At 53.6% G+C, this 21,621-nt stretch overlaps 1 protein-coding gene across 1 annotated transcript; it reads left to right on the top strand.

Annotated features, from left to right (window-relative positions):
- Nucleotides 1-113: 113 nt before the first annotated feature.
- SDHC (succinate dehydrogenase complex subunit C) lies at nucleotides 114-15,539 on the top strand. The gene is made up of 6 exons (XM_083879195.1): nucleotides 114-166; nucleotides 1,310-1,360; nucleotides 8,110-8,211; nucleotides 11,553-11,614; nucleotides 12,840-13,003; nucleotides 15,064-15,539. Exons 1-6 carry the CDS (start codon nucleotides 147-149, stop codon nucleotides 15,166-15,168), a joined length of 504 nt encoding a protein of 167 aa, XP_083735321.1. The 5' UTR covers nucleotides 114-146; the 3' UTR covers nucleotides 15,169-15,539.
- Nucleotides 15,540-21,621: the final 6,082 nt, after the last annotated feature.

A 21,621-nucleotide genomic window follows, 5' to 3' on the forward strand; every position in this document is an offset into this window, starting at 1 on the left:
CCGATCTCGCCGATCGCTCCCCAGGCCGACACAACCGATCGCCGATCTCTTCCCGCCATCGATCCCGGCCCTTCCCGCCTTCCCCCGCGCGCGCCGAGGGGAAGCCGGAAGTACGTGACAACCACTTCCGGCGCGGCGGCTCCAAGATGGCGGCGCTGGCGCTGAGGTGACACCGAGGGGACACCGGGGGCCATTGAGGGACATTTGGGGACATTGAGGGGACACTGAGGGGACACCAGGGGGCGGAGGGGCGGGGGAGCCCGGCCTGAGGAGATTTATCGGGTCCTCCTGAAAGTTTGGGGACCCGTGGGGCCGGGACAGCGCCAATGGCCGCTGTCACCTCCCTGTCACCTTAGTGTCACCTCCCGTGGCCGGTGTCCCGTCCCATGGCCATTGTCACCTCCCTGTCACCTCCCTGTCACCCTCATGGCCGGTGTCACCCCCGTGTCACCCTCGGAGTCCCCTCCTTGTTGTCCCGCCCCGAATCCCAAATGTCCAATCCCGTTTCTCACCCCAAATCCCAAAATCCTCGAGTCCCAGATCCCAAATCGCTTCTCTCACCCCAAACCTTTTCTCTGATCCAAAATCCCAAATCCTCAAATCCCGAATCCTCAAATGTTCAGTCCCGTCTCTCACCCCAAACTCAAAACCCCAACTCTCCAAAGCTCTTCTCCCACCCCAAATCCCGTCCCAGATCCCAAATCCCAATCCCAGGTCCCATCTCCAGTAATCCCGAATCCTAAATCCCCAAAATCCCAAATCCTCAAATCCCCAAATCCCAATTCCAAAACCCCAAAATCCTCAAAATCCCAAAATCCCAAATCCCCAAAATCTCCAAATCCCCAAAATCCCCAAAATCCCAAATCCCCAAAATCCCCAAAACCCCAAAAATCCTCAAATCCCAAATCCCAAAATCCCCAAATCCCAAATTCTCCCCCCAAATTCCAAATCCCAAATTCCTAAATCCCAAAATCCCAAATCTCCAAAACCCCAAATCCCAAAACTCCAAAATCCCCAAATCCCCCCCTGGGTCCCTTTTTGGGGGATTTGGGACCTTCCTGTGGGAATTTTTTGGGATTTGGGGCCATTCCCAGGGACATTTGGAGATTTTTTTTTTTTTTTTTTAATTTTGGGGGATTTGGACATTCCTGTGGGAATTTGGGGTTTTCCTGCAGGATTTTGGGGGATTTTTGACATTCCTGTGGGAATTTTGGGGGAATTTTGGACATTTCCATGGGAATTTTTTTCCCCTTTGACCCATTTTCCCCCCATTTTTCCCATTTTTACCCCATTTTTCTCTCTATTCCAGAGGTTTGAGGCAGCGCTGCCTCCTGGCCCGGCTGGGACCTGCCCTGAACCAGTGAGGGACTGGGAGGGACTGGGAGGGACTGGGATAAACTGGGAGGGGACTGGGATGGACTGGGATGGACTGGGATGGACTGGGATGGACTGGGAGGGACTGGGGGGACTGGGGGAGACTGGGAGGGACTGGGGGGGACTGGGAGGGGACTGGGATGGACTGGGAGGGACTGGGATGGACTGGGAGGGACTGGGAGGGACTGGGATGGACTGGGAGGGACTGGGAGGGACTGGGATGGACTGGGAGGGACTGGGAGGGACTGGGATGGACTGGGAGGGGACTGGGAGGGACTGGGATGGACTGGGAGGGACTGGGAGGGACTGGGAGGGACTGGGATGGACTGGGATGGACTGGGGGGGACTGGGAGGGACTGGGAGGGACTGGGGGGGACTGGGGGGGACTGGGAGGGACTGGGAGGGGACTGGGAGGGACTGGGAGGGACTGGGAGAGACTGGGAGGGACTGGGAGGGACTGGGGGGGACTGGGGGGGACTGGGATGGACTGGGAGGGACTGGGAGTCTGGGGGTGACTGGGAGGGACTGGGAGGGACTGGGAGGGACTGGGAGGGGACTGGGATGGACTGGGAGGGACTGGGATGGACTGGGAGGGACTGGGGGGGACTGGGAGGGACTGGGAGGGACTGGGATGGACTGGGAGGGACTGGGATGGACTGGGATGGACTGGGGGGGACTGGGAGGGACTGGGAGGGGACTGGGGGGGACTGGGAGGGACTGGGAGGGACTGGGATGGACTGGGAGGGACTGGGAGGGGACTGGGATGGACTGGGAGGGACTGGGATGGACTGGGATGGACTGGGAGGGACTGGGAGGGACTGGGGGGGACTGGGATGGACTGGGGGGGACTGGGAGGGACTGGGGGGGACTGGGAGGGACTGGGATGGACTGGGGGGGACTGGGATGGACTGGGGGGGACTGGGAGGGACTGGGGGGGACTGGGAGGGACTGGGATGGACTGGGGGGGACTGGGAGGGACTGGGAGGGACTGGGGGGGACTGGGAGGGACTGGGGGGGACTGGGAGGGACTGGGAGGGACTGGGGGGGACTGGGAGGGACTGGGGGGGACTGGGATGGACTGGGATGGACTGGGATGGACTGGGAGGGGACTGGGATGGACTGGGAGGGACTGGGGGGGGATTTGGGGTCTTGGGAATTTTTTGGGGGGATTTTTGGGCATTTTTTTGAGATTTGGGGTTTTTTTGGAGTTTTTTGGGGGGATTTTTTTGGGTTTTGGGGTTTTTTTTTTGGGTCTTTTGGGGTCTTTTTTTTTTGGGTTTTTTTGGGTGGTTTTTTTTTTGGGGGGTGGTTTTTTTGGGGTTTTTTTGGGTGGTTTTTTTTTTGGGGGGTGGTTTTTTTTGGTTTTTTTTTGGGATTTTCTTGGGTTTCTTGGGGGGTTTGGGGACGTTGGGTTTTTTTTTATTTATTTGGGGGGGGATTTGGGGTTTTTTTTGGTGGGTTTTTGGGTGTTTTTGGTTTTTTGGGTGGATTTTTTTGAGTTTTTTGAGTTTTTTTGGGGGTTTGGAGATTTTTTTGGGAATTTTGAGTGTGGTTTTTTTTTGTTTTTTTTTGTTTTTTTGGGCTTTTTTTGGGGTTTTTGGGAGACTTTTGGGGACGTTTCTTTGGGGTTTTGGGGGATCTTTGGAGATCTTGGGGGGATTTGGGTTTTTTTGGGGTTTTGGGAGTTTTTTGGGGATTTTCTGTTTTTTTTGGGGAGGGTTTTGGGGTTTTGGGGGGTTTTGGGGAGTTTTTTGGGTTTTTTTGGGGGGGTTTTGGGGTTTTTTTTGAGTTTTGGGGTGTTTCTTTGGGGTTTCGAGGGAGTCTTGGGGTTTTTTTGGGGTTTTGGGGTGAATTTTGAGTAATTTTTGGAGATTTTTGGGGGGGTTCAGGTGGTTTTTGGGGTTTTGGGAGTTTTCAAGGGGGTTTTGGGGTGAATTTGGGGGATTTAGAGTTTTTGAGTGGGATTTTTTTGTTGTTTTGATTTGGATTTGGGGATTTTGGGGAGTTTTTGGGGCTTTGGGAGGTTTTTGAGTCCCGTTTTTGGGATTTTTTTTATTTGTTTTTAAGTGGATTTTGGGAGTTTTCGAGTGGGATTTTTTTATTTTGGGATTTTTGATGTTTGGGACTTTTCAAGTGGGATTTTTTTTGTTCTGGGGTGGATTTTGGAGATTTTTTGGGTTTTTTTGTTGATTTTTGGGGTTTTTGGGGTCTGGGAATTTTCCAGTTGGGATTTTTTTTGTCTTGGGGTGGATTTCGGGGCAGATTTGGGGTTTTTTGGTGTGTTTGGGAGTTTTCAAGTGGGATTTTTTTGCTTTTGAGGGTTCTGAGGTTTTGGGTTGGATTTTGGGGTTTCCAGGAGTTTTTTTGAGTTTTTTAAATAAGTTTTGGGAGTTTTCAAGTGGGATTTTTTTGGTTTTTTGGGGGTGGATTTGGGGATTTTTTTGAGGGTTTTTTTTGTTGGTTTTTGGGGTCTGGGAGTTTTTGAGTGGCATTTTTTTTTTTTTTTTTTTTTTTTTTTGGGGTGGATTTGGGGGTTTTGGGGCTTTGGGAGGTTTTTGAGTCCCGTTTTTGGGGTTTTTTTTATTTGTTTTTAAGTGGATTTTGGGAGTTTTCAAGTGGAATTTTTTGTTTTTGGGGTTTTTGATGTTTGGGACTTTTCAAGTGGGATTTTTTTTGTTCTGGGGTGGATTTTGGAGATTTTTTTGGGGTTTTTTTGTTGATTTTTGGGGTCTGGGAATTTTCAAATTGGGATTTTTGTTTGTCTTGGGGTGGATTTCGGGGCAGATTTGGGTTTTTTGGTGTGTTTGGGAGTTTTCAAGTGGGATTTTTTTGGTTTTGGGGGTTTTTGGGTTGGATTTTGGGGTTTCTGGGAGTTTTTTTGAGGTTTTTTAAATAAGTTTTGGGAGTTTTCAAGTGGGATTTTTTTTGGTTTTTTGGGGGTGGATTTGGGGATTTTTTTGAGGGTTTTTTTTGTTGGTTTTTGGGTTCTGGGAGTTTTTGAGTGGGATTATTTTTTGTTTGTTTGTTTTGGGGTGGATTTGGGAGTTTTTGGGGCTTTGGGAGGTTTTTGAGTCCCGTTTTTGGGGTTTTTTTTATTTGTTTTTAAGTGGATTTTGGGAGTTTTCGAGTGGGATGTTTTTATTTTTGGGATTTTTGATGTTTGGGACTTTTCAAGTGGGATTTTTTTTGTTCTGGGCTGGATTTTGGAGATTTTTTTTGGATTTTTTGTTGATTTTTGGGGTCTGGGAATTTTCCAGTTGGGATTTTTTTTGTCTTGGGGTGGATTTCGGGGTAGATTTGGGTTTTTTGGTGTGTTTGGGAGTTTTCAAGTGGGATTTTTTTTGTTTTGGGGATTTTCAGGTTTTTGGGTTGGATTTTGGGGTTTCTGGGAGTTTTTTTGAGTTTTTTAAATAAGTTTTGGGAGTTTTCAAGTGGGATTATTTTGGTTTTTTGGGGGTGGATTTGGGGATTTTTTTGAGGGTTTTTTTGTTGGTTTTTGGGGTCTGGGAGTTTTTGAGTGGGATTTTTTTTTTTTTTTTATTTTTTTTGGGGTGGATTTGGGGTTTTTGGGGCTTTGGGAAGTTTTTGAGTCCCGTTTTTGGGTTTTTTTTATTTGTTTTTAAGTGGATTTTGGGAGTTTTCGAGTGGGATGTTTTTGTTTTGGGGTTTTTGATGTTTGGGATTTTTCAAGTGGGATTTTTTTTGTTCTGGGGTGGATTTTGGAGATTTTTTTGGGGTTTTTTTGTTGATTTTTGGGGTTTTTGGGGTCTGGGAATTTTCCAGTTGGGATTTTTTTTGTCTTGGGGTGGATTTCGGGGCAGATTTGGGGTTTTTGGTGTGTTTGGGAGTTTTCAAGTGGGATTTTTTTGGTTTTGGGGTTTTTGGGTTGGATTTTGGGGTTTCTGGGAGTTTTTTTGAGTTTTTTAAATAAGTTTTGGGAGTTTTCAAGTGGGATTTTTTTGGTTTTTTGGGGGTGGATTTGGGGATTTTTTTGAGGGTTTTTTTTGTTGGTTTTTGGGGTCTGGGAGTTTTTGAGTGGCATTTTTTTTTTTTTTTTTTTTTTTTTTTTTTGGGGTGGATTTGGGGGTTTTGGGGCTTTGGGAAGTTTTTGAGTCCCGTTTTTGGGGTTTTTTTAATTTGTTTTTAAGTGGATTTTGGGAGTTTTCGAGTGGGATGTTTTTATTTTTGGGGTTTTTGATGTTTGGGACTTTTCAAGTGGGATTTTTTTTGTTCTGGGATGGATTTTGGAGATTTTTTTTGGGTTTTTTGTTGATTTTTGTTGATTTTTGGGGTCTGGGAATTTTCCAGTTGGGATTTTGTTTGTCTTGGGGTGGATTTCGGGGCAGATTTGGGGTTTTCTTGGTGTGTTTGGGAGTTTTCAAGTGGGATTTTTTTGGTTTTGGGGGTTTTTGGGTTGGATTTTGGGGTTTCTGGGAGTTTTTTTGAGTTTTTTAAATAAGTTTTGGGAGTTTTCAAGTGGGATTATTTTGGTTTTTTGGGGGTGGATTTGGGGATTTTTTTGAGGTTTTTTTGTTGGTTTTTGGGTTCTGGGAGTTTTTGAGTGGCATTTTTTTTATTTGTTTGTTTTGATTTGGATTTGGGGATTTTGGGGAGTTTTTGGGCTTTGGGAGGTTTTTGAGTCCCGTTTTTGGGTTTTTTTTATTTGTTTTTAAGTGGATTTTGGGAGTTTTCGAGTGGGATGTTTTTGTTTTGGGGTTTTTGGGATTTTTCAAGTGGGATTTTTTTTGTTCCGGGGTGGATTTTGGAGATTTTTTTGGGATTTTTTTGTTGATTTTTGGGGTTTTTGGGGTCTGGGAATTTTCAAGTTGGTTTTTTTTCTCTTGGGGTGGATTTTGGGGTAGATTTGGGGTTTTTTGGTGTGTTTGGGACTTTTCAAGTGGGATTTTTTTGGTTTTGGGGGTTTTTGGGTTGGATTTTGGGGTTTCTGGGAGTTTTTTTGATTTTTTTAAATAAGTTTTGGGAGTTTTCAAGTGGGATTTTTTTGGTTTTTTGTGGGGTGGATTTGGGGATTTTTTTGAGGGGTTTTTTTGTTGGTTTTTGGGGTCTGGGAGTTTTTGAGTGGCATTTTTTGTTTGTTTGTTTGTTTGTTTTGGGGTGGATTTGGGGGTTTTTGGGCTTTGGGAGGTTTTTGAGTCCCGTTTTTGGGATTTTTTAAATTTGTTTTTAAGTGGATTTTGGGACTTTTCAAGTGGGATTTTTTTTGTTCTGGGGTGGATTTTGGAGATTTTTTTGGGATTTTTTTGTTGATTTTTGAGGTTTTTGGGGTCTGGGAACTTTCAAATTGGGATTTTTTTTGTCTTGGGGTGGATTTTGGGGTAGATTTGGGGTTTTTTGGTGTGTTTGGGAGTTTTCAAGTGGGATTTTTTTGGTTTTGGGGGTTTTTGGGTTGGATTTTGGGGTTTCTGGGAGTTTTTTTGAGTTTTTTAAATAAGTTTTGGGAGTTTTCAAGTGGGATTTTTTTGGTTTTTTGGGGGTGGATTTGGGGATTTTTTTGAGGGTTTTTTTTGTTGGTTTTTGGGGTCTGGGAGTTTTTGAGTGGGATTATTTTTTGTTTGTTTGTTTTGGGGTGGATTTGGGGGTTTTTTGGGAGGTTTTTGAGTCCCGTTTTTGGGGTTTTTTAAATTTGTTTTTAAGTGGATTTTGGGAGTTTTCAAGTGGGATTTTTTTATTTTTGGGGTTTTTGATGTTTGGGACTTTTCAAGTGGGATTTTTTTTGTTCTGGGCTGGATTTTGGAGATTTTTTTTGGATTTTTTGTTGATTTTTGGGGTTTTTGGGGTCTGGGAATTTTCCAGTTGGGATTTTTTTTTTGTCTTGGGGTGGATTTCGGGGCAGATTTGGGGTTTTTGGTGTGTTTGGGAGTTTTCAAGTGGGATTTTTTTGTTTTGGGGGTTCTGGGGTTTTGGGTTGGATTTTGGGGTTTCCAGGAGTTTTTTTGAGCTTTTTAAATAAGTTTTGGGAGTTTTCAAGTGGGATTTTTTTGGTTTTTTGGGGGTGGATTTGGGGATTTTTTTGAGGGTTTTTTTGTTGGTTTTTGGGGTCTGGGAGTTTTTGAGTGGGATTATTTTTTGTTTGTTTGTTTTGGGGTGGATTTGGGGGTTTTGGGGCTTTGGGAGTTTTTGAGTCGGGGTTTTTTTTGCGTTTTTTTTTTTTTTATTGTTGTTGTTGTTGTTTTTAAGTGGATCTTGGGAGTTTCTGAGTGGGATTTTTTTTGTTTTGGGGTTTTTGGTGTTTGGGACTTTTGGAGTTCTTTTTTTTGATTTTTTTTTTTGTTTTGTTTTGTTTTTTTTGTTTTGTTTTGTTTTGTTTTGTTTTTAATTTTCTGGGCTGTATTTTGGGGTTTATTTTGGGGTGTTTTTGGTCCCCAGGGTGGTGCCCATGGGCAGCCCGGCCCAGGAGGAGATGAGGGAGGTTTCTCAGTGGGTTTGTTTTGCCCTGGGCTGTATTTTGGGGTACATTTTGGGGTGTTTTTGGTCCCAGGGTGGTGCCCATGGGCAGCCCGGCCCAGGAGGAGATGAGGGAGGTTTTTGGGTGGGATTTTTTTGCTCTGGGGTGGATTTTGGGGTAGATTTGGGATATATTTTGTGTATTTTGCTGTCCCCAGGGTGGTGCCCATGGGCAGCACGGCGCAGGAGGAGATGAGGGGGTTTCTCAGTGGGTTTATTTTGCCCTGGGCTGTATTTTGGGGTACATTTTGGGGTGTTTTTGGTCCCCAGGGTGGTGCCCATGGGCAGCACGGCGCAGGAGGAGATGAGGCAGTTCTGGGACAGGAACGAGCGCTCGGGGCGGCCGCTGTCCCCCCACGTCACCATCTACAGGTCAGGGCACCAAAACTGAACCAAATCACCTCAAATTACCCCAAAACCACCCCAGAACTGACCAAAACCGCCTCTAATTACCCCAAAACTGCACAAAATCACCTCAAATTACCCCAAAACCACCCCAAAACTGACCAAAACCGCCCCTAATTACCCCAAAACTGCACAAAATCACCTCAAATTACCCCAAAACCACCGCAGAACTGACCAAAACCGCCCCTAATTACCCCAAAACTGCCCTAAAACTGACCAAAACCGCCCCTAATTACCCCAAAACTGCCCTAAAACTGACCAAAACCACCCCTAATTACCCCAAAACTGCCCTAAAACTGCCCAGGAACCCCAAAACTGCCCCCAAACGGCCCCTAACCACCCCAAATTACCCCCGAATCATCCCAAAATCAACTCAATTGTGCCCCAAATCACCCCCAAACTGCCCAAAGCACCCCAAAATCAGCTCAAATTACCCCAAAACTGCCCCCAAACTGCCCAAAGCACCCCAAAATCAGCTCAAATTACCCCAAAACTGCCCCCAAACTGCACAAAGCGCCCCAAATTACCCCAAAACTGCCCCAAATCACCTTAAATGACCCCAAAATCAGCTCAAAATCACCCCAGAACTGCACAGGAACCCCAAAACTGCCCCAAAACTGCCCCAAAAGTGCCCACAGCACACCAAAATCTGCTCAAATCGCTCCCAAATCACCCCAAATTACCCCAAAACCACCCCAAAACTGCCCAAAACTACCCAGGACCCCCAAAATCACCCCCAAACTGCCCAAAATCACCTTAAATTACCCCAAATTCACCTCCAAACTACCCCAAAACTGCCCCAAATCACCCCAAAACTGCCCTAAACTGCACAAAACCCCAAATTACCCCAAAATCACCCCAAATTCACCCCAAAACTGCCCACAGTACCCCAGAACTGCTCAAATCGACCCCAAACTGCCTCAAAACTGCCCCAAATCACCCCAAAACTGCCCTAAACTGCACAAAACCCCAAATTACCCCAAAATCACCCCCAAAACTGCTCAGGAACCCCAAAATCACCCCAAAACTGCCCAAAATCACCCCCAAACTGCCCACAGTACCCCAGAACTGCTCAAATCACCCCCAAACTGCCCCAAAACTGTCCCAAATCACCCCAAAACTGCACTTGGCACCCCAAATTACCCCCAAATCTGCTCAAAATCACCCCCAAACTGCCCAGGAACCCCAAAACTGCCCCAGATCACTTCAAATAACCCCAAAATCATCTCAAATCACCCCAAAACTGCCCCAAATCACCTCAAATTACCTCAAAGTCCCCCTGAATAACCCCCAAAACCAGCCCAGGAGCCCTAAAATCACTCCTGGAACTCCTAAATCAGCCCAGGCCACCCCCAAATCCACCCCAAATTCTACTTGGGCACCCCAGAGTCACCTCAAAATCACCCCTGGCACCCCAACTTCATCCTGGGCACCCCAAATTCACCCTGGGGATCCCAAATTCACCCTGGGCACCCTGAATTCACCCCAGGCCACCCCAAAATCCCCCCCAGCCCCATTCCCAGCCCTGTTCTCATGGATTTGGGGTAACTCTGTCCTCGTTTTGGGGGATTTTGAAGTGACCCAGCCCCGTTTTGGAGGATTTGGGGTCACCCTGGCCCCGTTCTGGGGCATTTAGGGTCTCCCTGTCCCTGTTTTGGCTGATTTGGGGTGACTCCAGCCCTGTTTTGGGGGATTTTGGGGTCACCCTGTCCCTGTTTTGGGGGATTTGGGGTCACCCTGTTCCCATTCTGGGGGATTTGGGGTGCCCCTGCCCCATTGGGTGGGTTTTGGGGTCATCCTGGCCCCATTTTGGGGTGACCCCAGCCCTGTTTTGGGGGATTTTGGGGTCACCCTGGCCCCATTCCTGTGGGATTTGGCGTCTCCCTGTCCCTATTGGGTGGGTTTTGGGGTGACCCAGCCCCATTTTGGGTGATTTGGAGTCACCCAGCCCCGTTTTGGAGAATTTTAGGGTCACCCTGTCCCCATTTTCGGGGATTTTGGGATGACCCATCCCCGTTTTGGGTGATTTGGGGTGACCCCAGCCCTGTTTTGGGGCATTTAGGGTCTCCCTGTCCCTGTTTCGGGGGGTTTGGGGTGACCCCAGCCTCATTTCTGTGGATTGTGGGGTCACCCAGCCCCATTTGGGGGGATTTTAGGGTCACCCTGTCCCCATTTTCAGGGATTTTGGGATGACCCATCCCCGTTTTGGGTGATTTGGGGTGACCCCAGCCCTGTTTTGGGGCATTTAGGGTCTCCCTGTCTCCGTTTCGGGGGGTTTGGGGTGACCCCAGGACCATTCCTGTGGATTTTGGGGTCACCCTGTCCTGGTTTTGGGGGATTTGGGGTCACCCTGTCCCCATTCTGGGGGATTTAGGGGTCACCCTATCCCTGTTTCAGGGGATTTTGGGGTGACCCCAGCCCCATTTTGGGGGGTTTTGGGGTCACTCCATCCCCGTTTTGGTGGATTTGGGGTGACCCCAGCCCCATTTTTGGGGAATTAGGGTCTCCCCAACACCATTTTAGGGGATTTTTGGGGGTGACCCAGCCTCGATGGATGAATTTTGGGGTGACCTCAGCCCCGTTTTGGAGGATTTTGAGGTCACCCAGCTCCATTTTGGGGCATTTGGGGTGACTCAGCCCCGTTTTGGGTGATTTGGGGTCACCCTGTCCCCGTTTTTTGGGATTTGAGGGTCACCCTGTCCCTGTTTTGGGGTGACTCAGCCCCATTCCTGTGGGATTTGGGGTCACCCAGCCCCATTTTGAGGGATTTGGGGTGACCCCAGCCCCATTGGGTGGGATTTGGGGTGACTCAGCCCCGTTCCTTTGGATTTTGGGGTGACCCCAGGCCCATTTCTGTGGATTTTGGGGTCACCCTGTCCTGGTTTTGGGGGATTTTAGGGTCACCCGGCCCCATTTTGGGGGATTTGGGGTCACCCTGTCCCCATTTTGGGGGATTTAGGGTGACCCCATCCCCATTTTGGGGTGACCCCAGCCCCATTTTGGGGGATTTAGGGTCACCCTGTCCCCATTTTGGAGGATTTTAGGGTCACCCTGTCCCCGTTTTGGGGGATTTAGGGTCACCCTGACCGCATTTTGGGGTCACCCAGTCCCATTTTGGGGGATTTAGGGTCACCCCAGTCCCATTTTGGAGGATTTTAGGGTGACCCTGTCCCCATTTTGGGGGATTTGGGGTGACCCCAGCCCTGTTTTGGGGGATTTTGGGGTCACCCAGCCCCATTTGGGGGATTTGGGGTGACCCTGTCCCCATTTGGGGGATTTGGGGTGACCCATCCCCGTTCCCGTTGCAGGTGGTCTCTGCCCATGGCCATGTCCATCACCCACCGCGCCACCGGCGTCGCCCTCAGCCTCGGTGGGTCCCCCTTCCCGAACATTCCGTGTTCTCCTCCTGTCCTCCAGCCCGTCCAGGTGTCATCCCCTGTTTCCCATCCCCATTCCAGGTGTCATTCCCTGTTTTCCATCCCCATTCCAGGTGTATCCCTGTTTTCCTGTGTCATTCCCTGTTTTCCATCCCCATCCAGGTGTCATCCCCTGTTTCCCATCCCCATTCCAGGTGTCATTCCCTGTTTTCCTGTGTCATTCCCTGTTTTCCATCCCCATTCCAGGTGTATCCCTGTTTTCCTGTGTCATTCCCTGTTTTCCATCCCCATTCCAGGTGTATCCCTGTTTTCCCCGCTGTGATTTCCTGTTTGTTTTCCCTGCTGTGATTCCTCATTTTCCATCCCCATTCCAGGTGTCATCCCCTGTTTTCCCATCCCCATTCCAGGTGTATCCCCATTTTCCCCGCTGTGATTTCCCTGTTTTCCATCCCTGTTCCAGGTGTGTTTCCCTGTTTTCCTGATGTGATTCCCTGTTTCCCATCCCCATCCAGGTGTCTCCCTGTTGTCCCTGCTGTCATTCCCTGTTGTCCCTGCTCTGATTCCCGATTTTCCCCATTCCAGGTGTTTCCCTGTTTCCCTGCTGTCATTCCCTGTTTCCCATCCCCATCCAGGTGTATCCCCGTTTTCCCCACTGTGATTTCCTGTTTGTTTTCCCTGCTGTGATTTCCCTGTTTTCCAACCCCATCCAGGTGTATCCCTGTTTTCCCAGGTGTCATTCCCTGTTTTCCATCCCCTCTCCAGGTGTATCCCTGTTTCCTCTGTTGTCCCAGGTGTCATCCCCTGTTGTCCCCACTGTCATCCCCTGTTGTCCCAGGGACATTCCCTCTTGTCCCCTGTCCCAGGTGTCATTCCCTGTTGTCCCTGTTGTCATTCCCTGTTGTTCTCTGTCCCTGTTGTCATTCCCTGTTTTCTTATTGTCATTCCCTGTTGTTCCCTGTCCCGATTGTCATTCCCTTTTGTCCCTGTTGTCATTCCCCATTGTCCCCTGTCCCAGGTGTCATTCCCAGGTGTCATTCCCCATTGTCCCCTGTCCCCTCTCTCATTCTCTGTTGTCCCTGCCCCAGGTGTCACTCCTGTTGTCCCCTGTCCCCCCAGGTGTGTCAGTGTTGTCCCAGGTGTCACTCCCGTTGTCCCCTGTCCCCCCAGGTATCTGGGTGTTGTCCCAGGTGTCACTCCCGTTGTCCCCTGTCCCCCCAGGTATCTCGGCGTTCTCGGTGGCCGCCCTGGCTCTCCCGGAGCAGTTCCCTCATTACCTGGCCCAGGTGAGGGCCCTGAGCCTGGGCCCCGCCCTGCTCTGCTCCGCCAAATTCCTGCTGGCCCTGCCCCTCTCCTACCACACCTGGAACGGGGTCCGGCACCTGGTGAGAGCCCACACCTGGGAACTGGCAGCCTGGGGACACTGGGGACAGCTGGGGACACAGGGGACAGCTGGGTGACAACTGGGGACAGTAGGGGACAGGAGGGGGGACATGGGGGACAGTGAGGGACAACAGGGGACAGTGGGAGAAAGCTGGGGACAGGAGGGGACAATGGGACAGGAGGGGACAGCTGGGGACAGGAGGGGACATGAAGGACAGTTAAGGACAGCTGGGGGACAGCAGGGGACAGCAGGGACAGCAGGGGACATGAAGGACAGTCAAGGACAGCTGGGGACAGGTGGGGACAATGGGACAGGAGGGGACAGCTGGGGACAGTGGGGGGACAGCTGGGGACAGGAGGGACAGCAGAGGACAGCAGGGGACATGAAGGACAGTCAGGGACAGCTGGGGACAGGTGGGGACAATGGGACAGGAGGGGACAGCTGGGGACAGGAGGGGACAAAGGAGGGGACAGGGAGTGGGGATGGGAATAATGGGGATGATGGAAATGGGGAGAGTGGGAATGGGGATGGGAATGGAGTGGAGCAGAGTGGGAATGGGAACGGGGAGAATGGGAATAATGGGAATAATGGGCGTGGGAAATAGGGATGGGAATGGGGCAAGTGGGGATGGGAATAATGGGAATGGGAGAGTGGGGAGAGTGGGAAATGGGAATGGGAATAATGAGAATAATGGGAATGGGAGAGTGGGAGTAGGAATGGGAGATGGGGTTGGGAATGGAATGGAATGGAATGGAATGGAATGGAATGGAATGGAATGGAATGGAGAGAGTGGGGATGGGAATAATGGGAATGGGGAGAGGGGATGGAATGAGGGGAGAAGGGCTGGAATGGGACCTGGGATGAACAGGAGCGGGAAGTGGGGCTGGAAGGGGGAAATGGAGGGTGGGGAAGGGGCTGGGAAAAGGGGAGAGGGATTGGGAAAAGGGGATGGGAAAGGGGATGGGGAGAGGAAATGGAGAAAAGGGAGAAGGGAATGGGAACTGGGATAAAGGGAGGGGGAAGTGAGGATGGAAGTGGGAAAGGGGAGAGGGGCAGGGAAAAAGGGATGGGAAAGGGGATGGGAAAGGGGAGCAGGGAGGGGAATGAGGAGAGGGAATGGAGTGGGAGGAGCAGGGACAGGAAAGGGGGAACTGGGATAAAAAAGGGGAAAGAGGGGTGGAAGTGGGAAAGGGGAGAGAGGATGGGAAAAAGGGGCTGGGAAGGGGAAAATGGGGAAAGGAAATGGGAGAGGGGATGGGAAAGGGGAACCGGGATAAAAGGGAGCAGCAAGAGGGGTGGAGTGGAGAAAGGGGAAAAGGGGCTGGGAAAAAAGGTTTGGGAATGGGGAAAAGGGGATGGAATGGAATGGAATGGAATGGAATGGAATGGAATGGAATGGAATGGAATGGAATGGAATGGAATGGAATGTGCAGGGATGGGAAAGGGGAAACAAGGATAAAAGGGAGGGAGGAAGTGGGGAAGGGAAAAGTGAGGATGGAAGTGGGGAAAAGGGGTTGGAAAAAGGGGAAAGGAGGGGAGAGCTGGGAGGGGAATGGGGAGCTGGGAAGGGAAAGGCAGAACTGGGATAAAAGGAAGGGGGAAGTGGGGGTGGGGATGGGAAAAAGGGATTGGGAAGGGAGAAATGGGGAAAGGAGGGGAGAGCTGGGATGGGAAGGGGGAACTGGGATAAAAGGGAGCAGCAAGAGGGGTGGGAGTGGAGAAAGGGGAAAAGGGGATGGGAAAAAGGGTTTGGGAATGGGAGCAGGGAGGGGAATGGGGAGAGGGAGTGGAGTGGGAGGAGCAGGGGTGGGAAAGGGAGAACTGGGATAAATGGGAGGGGGAAGAAGGGATGGAAGTGGGGAAGGAAAGGGGAGAGAGGATGGGAAAAGGGGATGGGAAGGGGGAAATGGGGAAAGGAGAGGGGAGCTGGGATGGGAACGGGGAGCAGGGAAGGGAAAGGGGGAACTGGTATAAAAGGGACCCCCCCGGGGCACCGGGGACACCTCCTGGGAGCAGCAGGGCCCTGGGGACAGTCCCCAATGTCCCCTGGTGTCCCCACAGGCCTGGGACCTGGGCAAGGGGCTGAAGCTGCCGCAGGTGACACAGTCCGGGCTGCTGGTGCTGGCCCTGACCCTGCTCTCCTCGGCCGCCCTGGCCCTGCTGTGAGCCAGATTCCCGAAATTCCCGAAATTCCCGCGATTCTGGGAATTCCCACCGCTTTGGGGAAGGGGACACTTCCCCCTCCTCATAAAAAACACCCCAAAAAACCGTCCCGGGATGAGCAGAGCTGCCTGTCCTTCCCCACCCCCCCGGGGTGTCCCCAAGTGTCCCCAGGGCCGGGACAATGCAGGATTTGTGTCCCCTCCCCTGGTGAGTGGGATCGGGATGGGAACAATGGGGACAAGGAGCTCCATTGAGGCCGTGACACCCCCGGGCCCACGGGAATTCCAGCGGTTGGGACTGAAAACCCCCCGGGAATGGGATTTTCCAGGTGTTGTCACCTGTCCCGAGGGAATAAAGCAGCTCTGATCCTCCAGCCTGGGGTTTTCCTTCGGGATTTGGGGGAATTGTTCCTTCCCCAGAGGATTTTCCTTTGGGATTTGGGGAATTGTTCTTTCCCCAGAGGATTTTCCTTTGGGATTTGGGGGAATTGTTCCTTCCCCCGAGGATTTTCCTTTGGGATTTGGGGAATTGTTCCTCCCCCAGAGGATTTTCCTTTGGGATTTGGGGAATTGTTCCTTCCCCAGAGGATTTTCCTTTGGGATTTGGGGAATTGCTGCTTTCCAGAGGATTTTCCTTTGGGATTTGGGGAATTGTTCCTTCCCCCAGAGGATTTTCCTTTGGGATTTGGGGAATTGTTCCTTCCCCAGAGGATTTTCCTTTGGGATTTGGGGGAATTGCTGCTTCCCAGAGGAGCCCAGCATGGAAAAACATGGAAAAAAATCCAGATTTTGCAGGTCCTGAGGAGCAGGGATGAGCCTGGGAGGTTTGGGGATTCTCCTGGTAAAATCCAGGATATTTTGGAGGAGAAAATCTTCTCCTGGTTGGGATTTTGGGGAGAAAATCATCTCCTGGTTGGGATTTTGGAGAGTTTGATCCCATCCCAGTTGGAAAAACATTAAAAAAACCCAAGATTTGCAGGTCCTGGAGGAGCAAGGATGAGCCTGGGAGGTTTGGGGATCCTCCTGGTAAAATCCAGGATTTTTTTGGGGAAAGTCTTCTCCTGGTTGTGATTTTGGGGTGGATTTTGGGGTGGCAGGAGCGGGGTGAGGGGTTTGATCCCATCCCCAATTAATTCCCCAATTAATAACCCCGGAACCAGGGAGGAGGAGGAGGAGGAGAAAGGAACAATTCCAAACCCCGAACCCCAAATGGATCTGGGCTCATCCCAAGGATTTCCTGCATTTCCCAGCCTTTATTTCCCCTTTTTTTGGGGGAGGGGGCTCCCGACCCTCCTGTGCCCCCCTGAGGGGAGGGAAAGGTGGGACTGGGGAGGGGGATTGTCCCCAGGGGAGGGGACAGTGACAGCAAAGCCACTCCAGGGGCTCAGGGGGACCCTGAACTGGGGGATTTTGGGGACAGTGTCCCCCAGAGCCAGGGGGACTTTGGGGACACTGTCCCCCAGATCTGGGGGGATTTTGGGGACCCTGTCCCCCTGAGCTGAGGGGATTTTGAGGACGGGGTCCCCAGGGCTGGGGGGATTTTGGAGACCCTGTCCTTCAGAGACAGGGGGACTTTGGGGACAGTGTCCCCTGGAGTTGGAGGGGGTTTAGGGACAGGGTCTCCCCAAGCCTGGGGGCCTTTGGGGACCCTGTCCCCCAGATCTGGGGGTACTTTGGGGACAGAGTCCCCCACAACCAGGGGGTATTTAGGGACAGGGACAGAGTATCCCCAAGCCAGAGGGACTTGGGGGACACTGTCCCCCAGATCTGGGGGAATTTTGGGGACCCTGTCCCCCAGAGCCAGGGGGGCTTTGGGCACACTGTCCCCTGGAGTTGGAGGGGGTTTAGGGACAGGGTCTCCCCAACCTGAGGGGATTTTGGGGACCCTGTCCCCCACAGCCAGGAGGATTTTGGGGATAGGACCCCCCAGGGCTGGGGGGATTTTGGGGACCCTATCCCCCTGAACTGGGGGATTTTGGGGACAGGGTCCCCCACAGCCAGGGGGGCTTTAGGGACAGGGACAGGGTCTCCCCAGGCCAGAGGGATTTGGGGGACAGGGTTCCTCCAAGCTGGGGGGGCTTTGGGGACAGGGTCTCCCCAAATCAGGGGGACTTTGGGGACCCTGTCCCCCAGAGCCAGGGGGGCTTTGGGGACAGGACCCCCCCGGGCTGGGGGGACACTGGGGACAGGGTCCCCCAGAGCCAGGAGGACACTGGGGACAGGACCCCCCTGGGCTGGGGGGACACTGGGGACAGGGTCCCCCCTCGGGGTTGTCCCCGGGGGTTGGGGCCTGGGGGCGGGGGCAGCCCCCGCTGGGACCCCCCAGGTCCTTTCCAGAAGGTTCCGTGTCCCAGGGCTGCTGCAGCTGTGGGGAGGAGGGACAGGGGTCAGGGGGTCCCCAGGGATGTCCTGGAGTGTCCCCTGAGTGTCCCCATGTGTACTCTGGGGGTGTCCTGGTGGATCCCATGGATGTCCCAGGTGTCTCCCAGGTGTCCCCAGGTGTCCCCAGGTGTGTCACCTGTCCGGTGACACAGGTCCTGATCCCGTTACACGCCCGCCGCAGTTCCGGGGGCTGTCCCAGGTATATCCCAGTATACCCCAGGTGTCCCCCAGGTGTGTCCCCAGGTGTGTCACCTGTCCGGTGACGCAGGTGACGATCCCGTTACAGGCCTCTCTCAGCCCCGGGGGCTGTCCCTGTGTGTGTCCCCATGTCCCAGGTGTGTCCCCATGTCCCCAGGTGTGTCCCAGGTGTGTCACCTGTCTGGTGACACAGGTAACAATCCCATTACAGGCTCTCCTCAGCCCCGGGGCTGTCCCCGCAGCAGGCCGGGGGCTGTCCCTGTGTGTGTCCCCATATCCCAGGTGTATCCCCATGTCCCCAGGTGTCCCCCAGGTGTGTCCCCAGGTGTGTCACCTGTCCGGTGACGCAGGTGACAATCCCGTTACAGGCCTCTCTCAGCCCCGGGGGCTGTCCCCGCAGTGGGCCGGGGGCTGTCCCTGTGTGTGTCCCCATGTCCCAGGTGTGTCCCCATGTCCCCAGGTGTCCCAGGTGTCCCCAGGTGTGTCACCTGTCCGGTGACGCAGGTGACGATCCCGTTACAGGCCTCTCTCAGCCCCGGGGGCTGTCCCCGCAGCAGGCCGGGGGCTGTCCCTGTGTGTGTCCCCATGTCCCAGGTGTGTCCCCAGGTGTGTCCCCAGGTGTGTCACCTGTCCGGTAACACAGGTAACAATCCCGTTACAGGCCTCTCTCAGCCCCGGGGGCTGTCCCCGCAGCAGACCGGCAGCAGCGCGGGGCGAGCGGGCGCTCAGGTCCAGCCAGGCCGGGGGGATCCGGGCCGGCATGTCCCATGTCCCCAGGAATGTCCCCCACGGCGACACCTGCGGGACCCCCGCGGCCCGTCACCCCTGACAGGGGCGGGGCACTCCCCTCGCCCCCCAAAATACCCCCAAAATACCCCAAAATACCCTAAAATCCCCCAAAATCCCCCAAAATCCCCCCAAAATCCCCCCAAATCCCCTAAAATTCCCTCAAATCCCCCAAAATCCCCCCAAAATCCCTCAAAATCCCTCAAAATTCCCCCAAATCCCCCCAAAATCCCCCCAAATCCCCCCAAAATCCCCCCAAATCCCCCCAAAATCCACCCAAAATCCCCCCAGACCCCACCAAATCCCTCAAAATTCCCCCAAATCCATCCAAAATTCCCCAAAATCCCCCCCAATTCTCCCAAATCCATCCAAAATGCCCTCAAAATCCCCCCAAAATCCCCCAAATCCCACCAAAATCCCCCCAAATTCCCCAAAACCCCCCAAAATTCTCCCAAATCCCCCCAAATTCTCCCAAATCCATCCAAAATGTCCCAAAATCCCCCAAAATCCCCCCCAAGATCCCCAAATCCCCCAAAATCCCCCCAAATTCTCCCAAATCCATCCAAAATACCCTAAAATCCCCCCAAATGCCCCCAAAATCCCCCCAAATCCCCCCCAAAATCCCCCAAAATTCTCCCAAATCCATCCAAAATGCCCCAAAATTCCCACAAAATTCCCCCCAAAATCCCCCCAAATCCATCCAAAATCCCCCCCCAAAATCCCCCCAAAATTCCCCCAAATCCCCCCAAAATCCCCCCAAAATCTCCCAAAAATCCCCCCAAAACACCCCAAAATCCCCCAAAATTCCCTCAAATCCCCCAAAATCCCCCCAAAATACCCCCAAAATCCCTCAAAATCCCTCAAAATTCCCCCAAATCCCCCCAACCCCCCCCAAATCCCCCAAAATTCCCCCAAAATACCCCCAAACTTCCCCAAAATCCCCCCAAATTCTCCCAAATCCCCCCAAATTCTCCCAAATCCATCCAAAATCCCCCAAAATACCCTCAAAATCCCCCCAAATCCCCCCCAAATCCCCCAAAATACCCCCAAAATACCCCCAAACTTCCCCAAAATCCCCCCAAATTCTCCCAAATCCCCCAAAATTCCCCAAAATCCCCCAAATCCCCCCAAATCCCCCCAAGGCGTTTTGGGGCTCACCCGGGAGCGGGGCACGCCCGGCAGGAGGTGCCCGCGGTCGTCGGCGATGAAGGCGGTGGGGGGGCGCGGGGTGGGGAGCTGGGGGGGCAGGGGGGCGGTCAGGGGGGCCAGGGGGGGTTTGGGGGGGTCAGGAGTGGGATGGGAGGAGGTTTAGGGGGTCCTTGGGTGGGTTTGGGGGTCCCGGGAGGGGGTTTGGGGGGCCAGGGGGGGTTTGGGGGGTCAGGAGTGGGATGGGAGGGGGTTTAGGGGGTCCCGGGAGGGGGTTTGGGGGACCTGGGGTGAGTTTGGAGGGCTCAGGGGAATTTGGGAGGTCCCAGGGGGCTCCTGGCGGTCCTGGGGTGCAGTTTGGGGGGTTCCAGGGAAGTCCAGGTGGCCATGGGATGGGATTTGGGGGGCCCAGGAGTGGGATGGGGGGTTTGGGGTGTGTCGGGAGGGGTTTTGGGTGTCCTGGGGTGGGGCTTGGGGGACCTGGGATGGGGTTTGGGGGGTCCCAAAGGGGTCAGGATTGGGATGAGGGGGTCCTGGTGGTCCTCGGGTGGGTTTGGGGGTCCTGGGATGGGGTTTGGGGGGTCTCAGGGGGGTCCTGGTGGTCCTCGGGTGGGTTTGGGGGTCCTGGGATGGGGTTTGGGGAGTCAGGAGTAGGATGGGGAGGGGTGTTTGGGGGGTCCTCGGGTGGGTTTGGGGTGTCCCGAGGGGGTCAGGAGAAGGCTGGGGGGGGCTGGTGGTCCCAGGACAGGGTTTGGGGACCTGGGGTGGGTTTGAGGGGTCTCAGGGGGAATTTGGGGGTTCCCGGGGGGCTCCTGGTGGTTCTAGGGTGGGGGCTGGGGAGGTCAGGAGTGGGATTGGGGGGGGCGGGGGGTTTGGGGGCCTGGGGTGGAGTTTGGGGGTCCCAGGAGGGGGTTTGGGGGGGCAGGGGGGCGGTCAGGGGGGCCAGGAGGGGTTTGGGGGGGGTCAGGAGTGGGATGGGAGGGGGTTTGGGGGTCCCAGGAGGGGGTTTGGGGGTCAGAGGGGGGTCCTGGTTGTTCTAGGGTGGGGTTTGGGGGGTCAGGAGTGGGATGGGGGGAGTTTGGGAGGCCTGGGGTGGGGTTTGGGGGGTCCTAGGGGAACCAGGATGAGGCTTAGGGGGGTCCCGGTGGCCCCAGGAGGGGAATTAGTTGCCCTGGGGAGGGTTTTGGGGGTCCTGATGACCCCGGGAGGGGTTTGGGGGTCCTGCGGTGGAGTTTGGGGGGTCCCGGCTGGGGCTGGGGGGGTCTCAGAGGGCTCTGGGGGGGCGGGGCTGGGGTTGAGGAGGGGTCGGGGGGTCCAGGCCACATCTGGGGGGGCGGGGGGGGGTCCGGGGGGAGTCTCAGTCCCCCAGCTCGGGGGGTTTGGGGGGTCCCGGGGGGTTTGGGGCTCCCGGGGTGTTTTAGGGTGTCCCGGGGAAGTTTTTGGGGGTCCCGGGGGTGTTTGGGGGATCCCGGGGGGTGTTTTGTGGGTCCCGGAGTGTTTTGGGGGGGCCCAGGGGGTGTTTGGGGGATCCCGGGGAGGTTTTGGGGGTCCCGGGGTGTTCGGGGGTCCCGGGGGTACCTTCCGGGGGGCCCGGGGCACGGTCCAGCACTGCAGGCGGGGGGGCTGAACGCGTCCTCGAACTGGGGAGGGGGAGGGGCCGGTGAGAGCCGGGACCCCCCCCCGGGACCCCCCCGGGGCCCCTTTATCCCCCCTTTATCCCCCCTTTATCCCCCCTTTATCCCCCCTTGTCCCGCCCTTGTCCCCCCTTGTCCCCCCATCCTCCCTCTGCCCCTCCCCCATTTTCCCCCTTTTCTCCCCCATCCCCTCCTTGCTCCCCATCCCCCCATTTTTTACCCCCTTTAACCCCCTTCTTACCCCTTTTTATCCCACTTTTTGCCCCCCTTTTACCCCTTTTATCCCCCTTTTAACCGCTTTTTACTCCCTT

The sequence above is a fragment of the Zosterops lateralis genome, assembly GCF_965231275.1.
Source record: "Zosterops lateralis genome assembly, chromosome: 27".
Classification (NCBI taxonomy): domain Eukaryota; kingdom Metazoa; phylum Chordata; class Aves; order Passeriformes; family Zosteropidae; genus Zosterops; species Zosterops lateralis.

Excerpts from the sequence above, each read along its gene's own strand:
- SDHC (XM_083879195.1), top strand. The coding sequence starts at position 147 with ATGGCGGCGCTGGCGCTGAG. Across the intron at positions 11,615-12,839 it reads CGGCGTCGCCCTCAGCCTCG|GTATCTCGGCGTTCTCGGTG; the intron begins GTGGGTCCCCCT and ends CTGTCCCCCCAG. Across the intron at positions 13,004-15,063 it reads GGAACGGGGTCCGGCACCTG|GCCTGGGACCTGGGCAAGGG; the intron begins GTGAGAGCCCAC and ends GTGTCCCCACAG.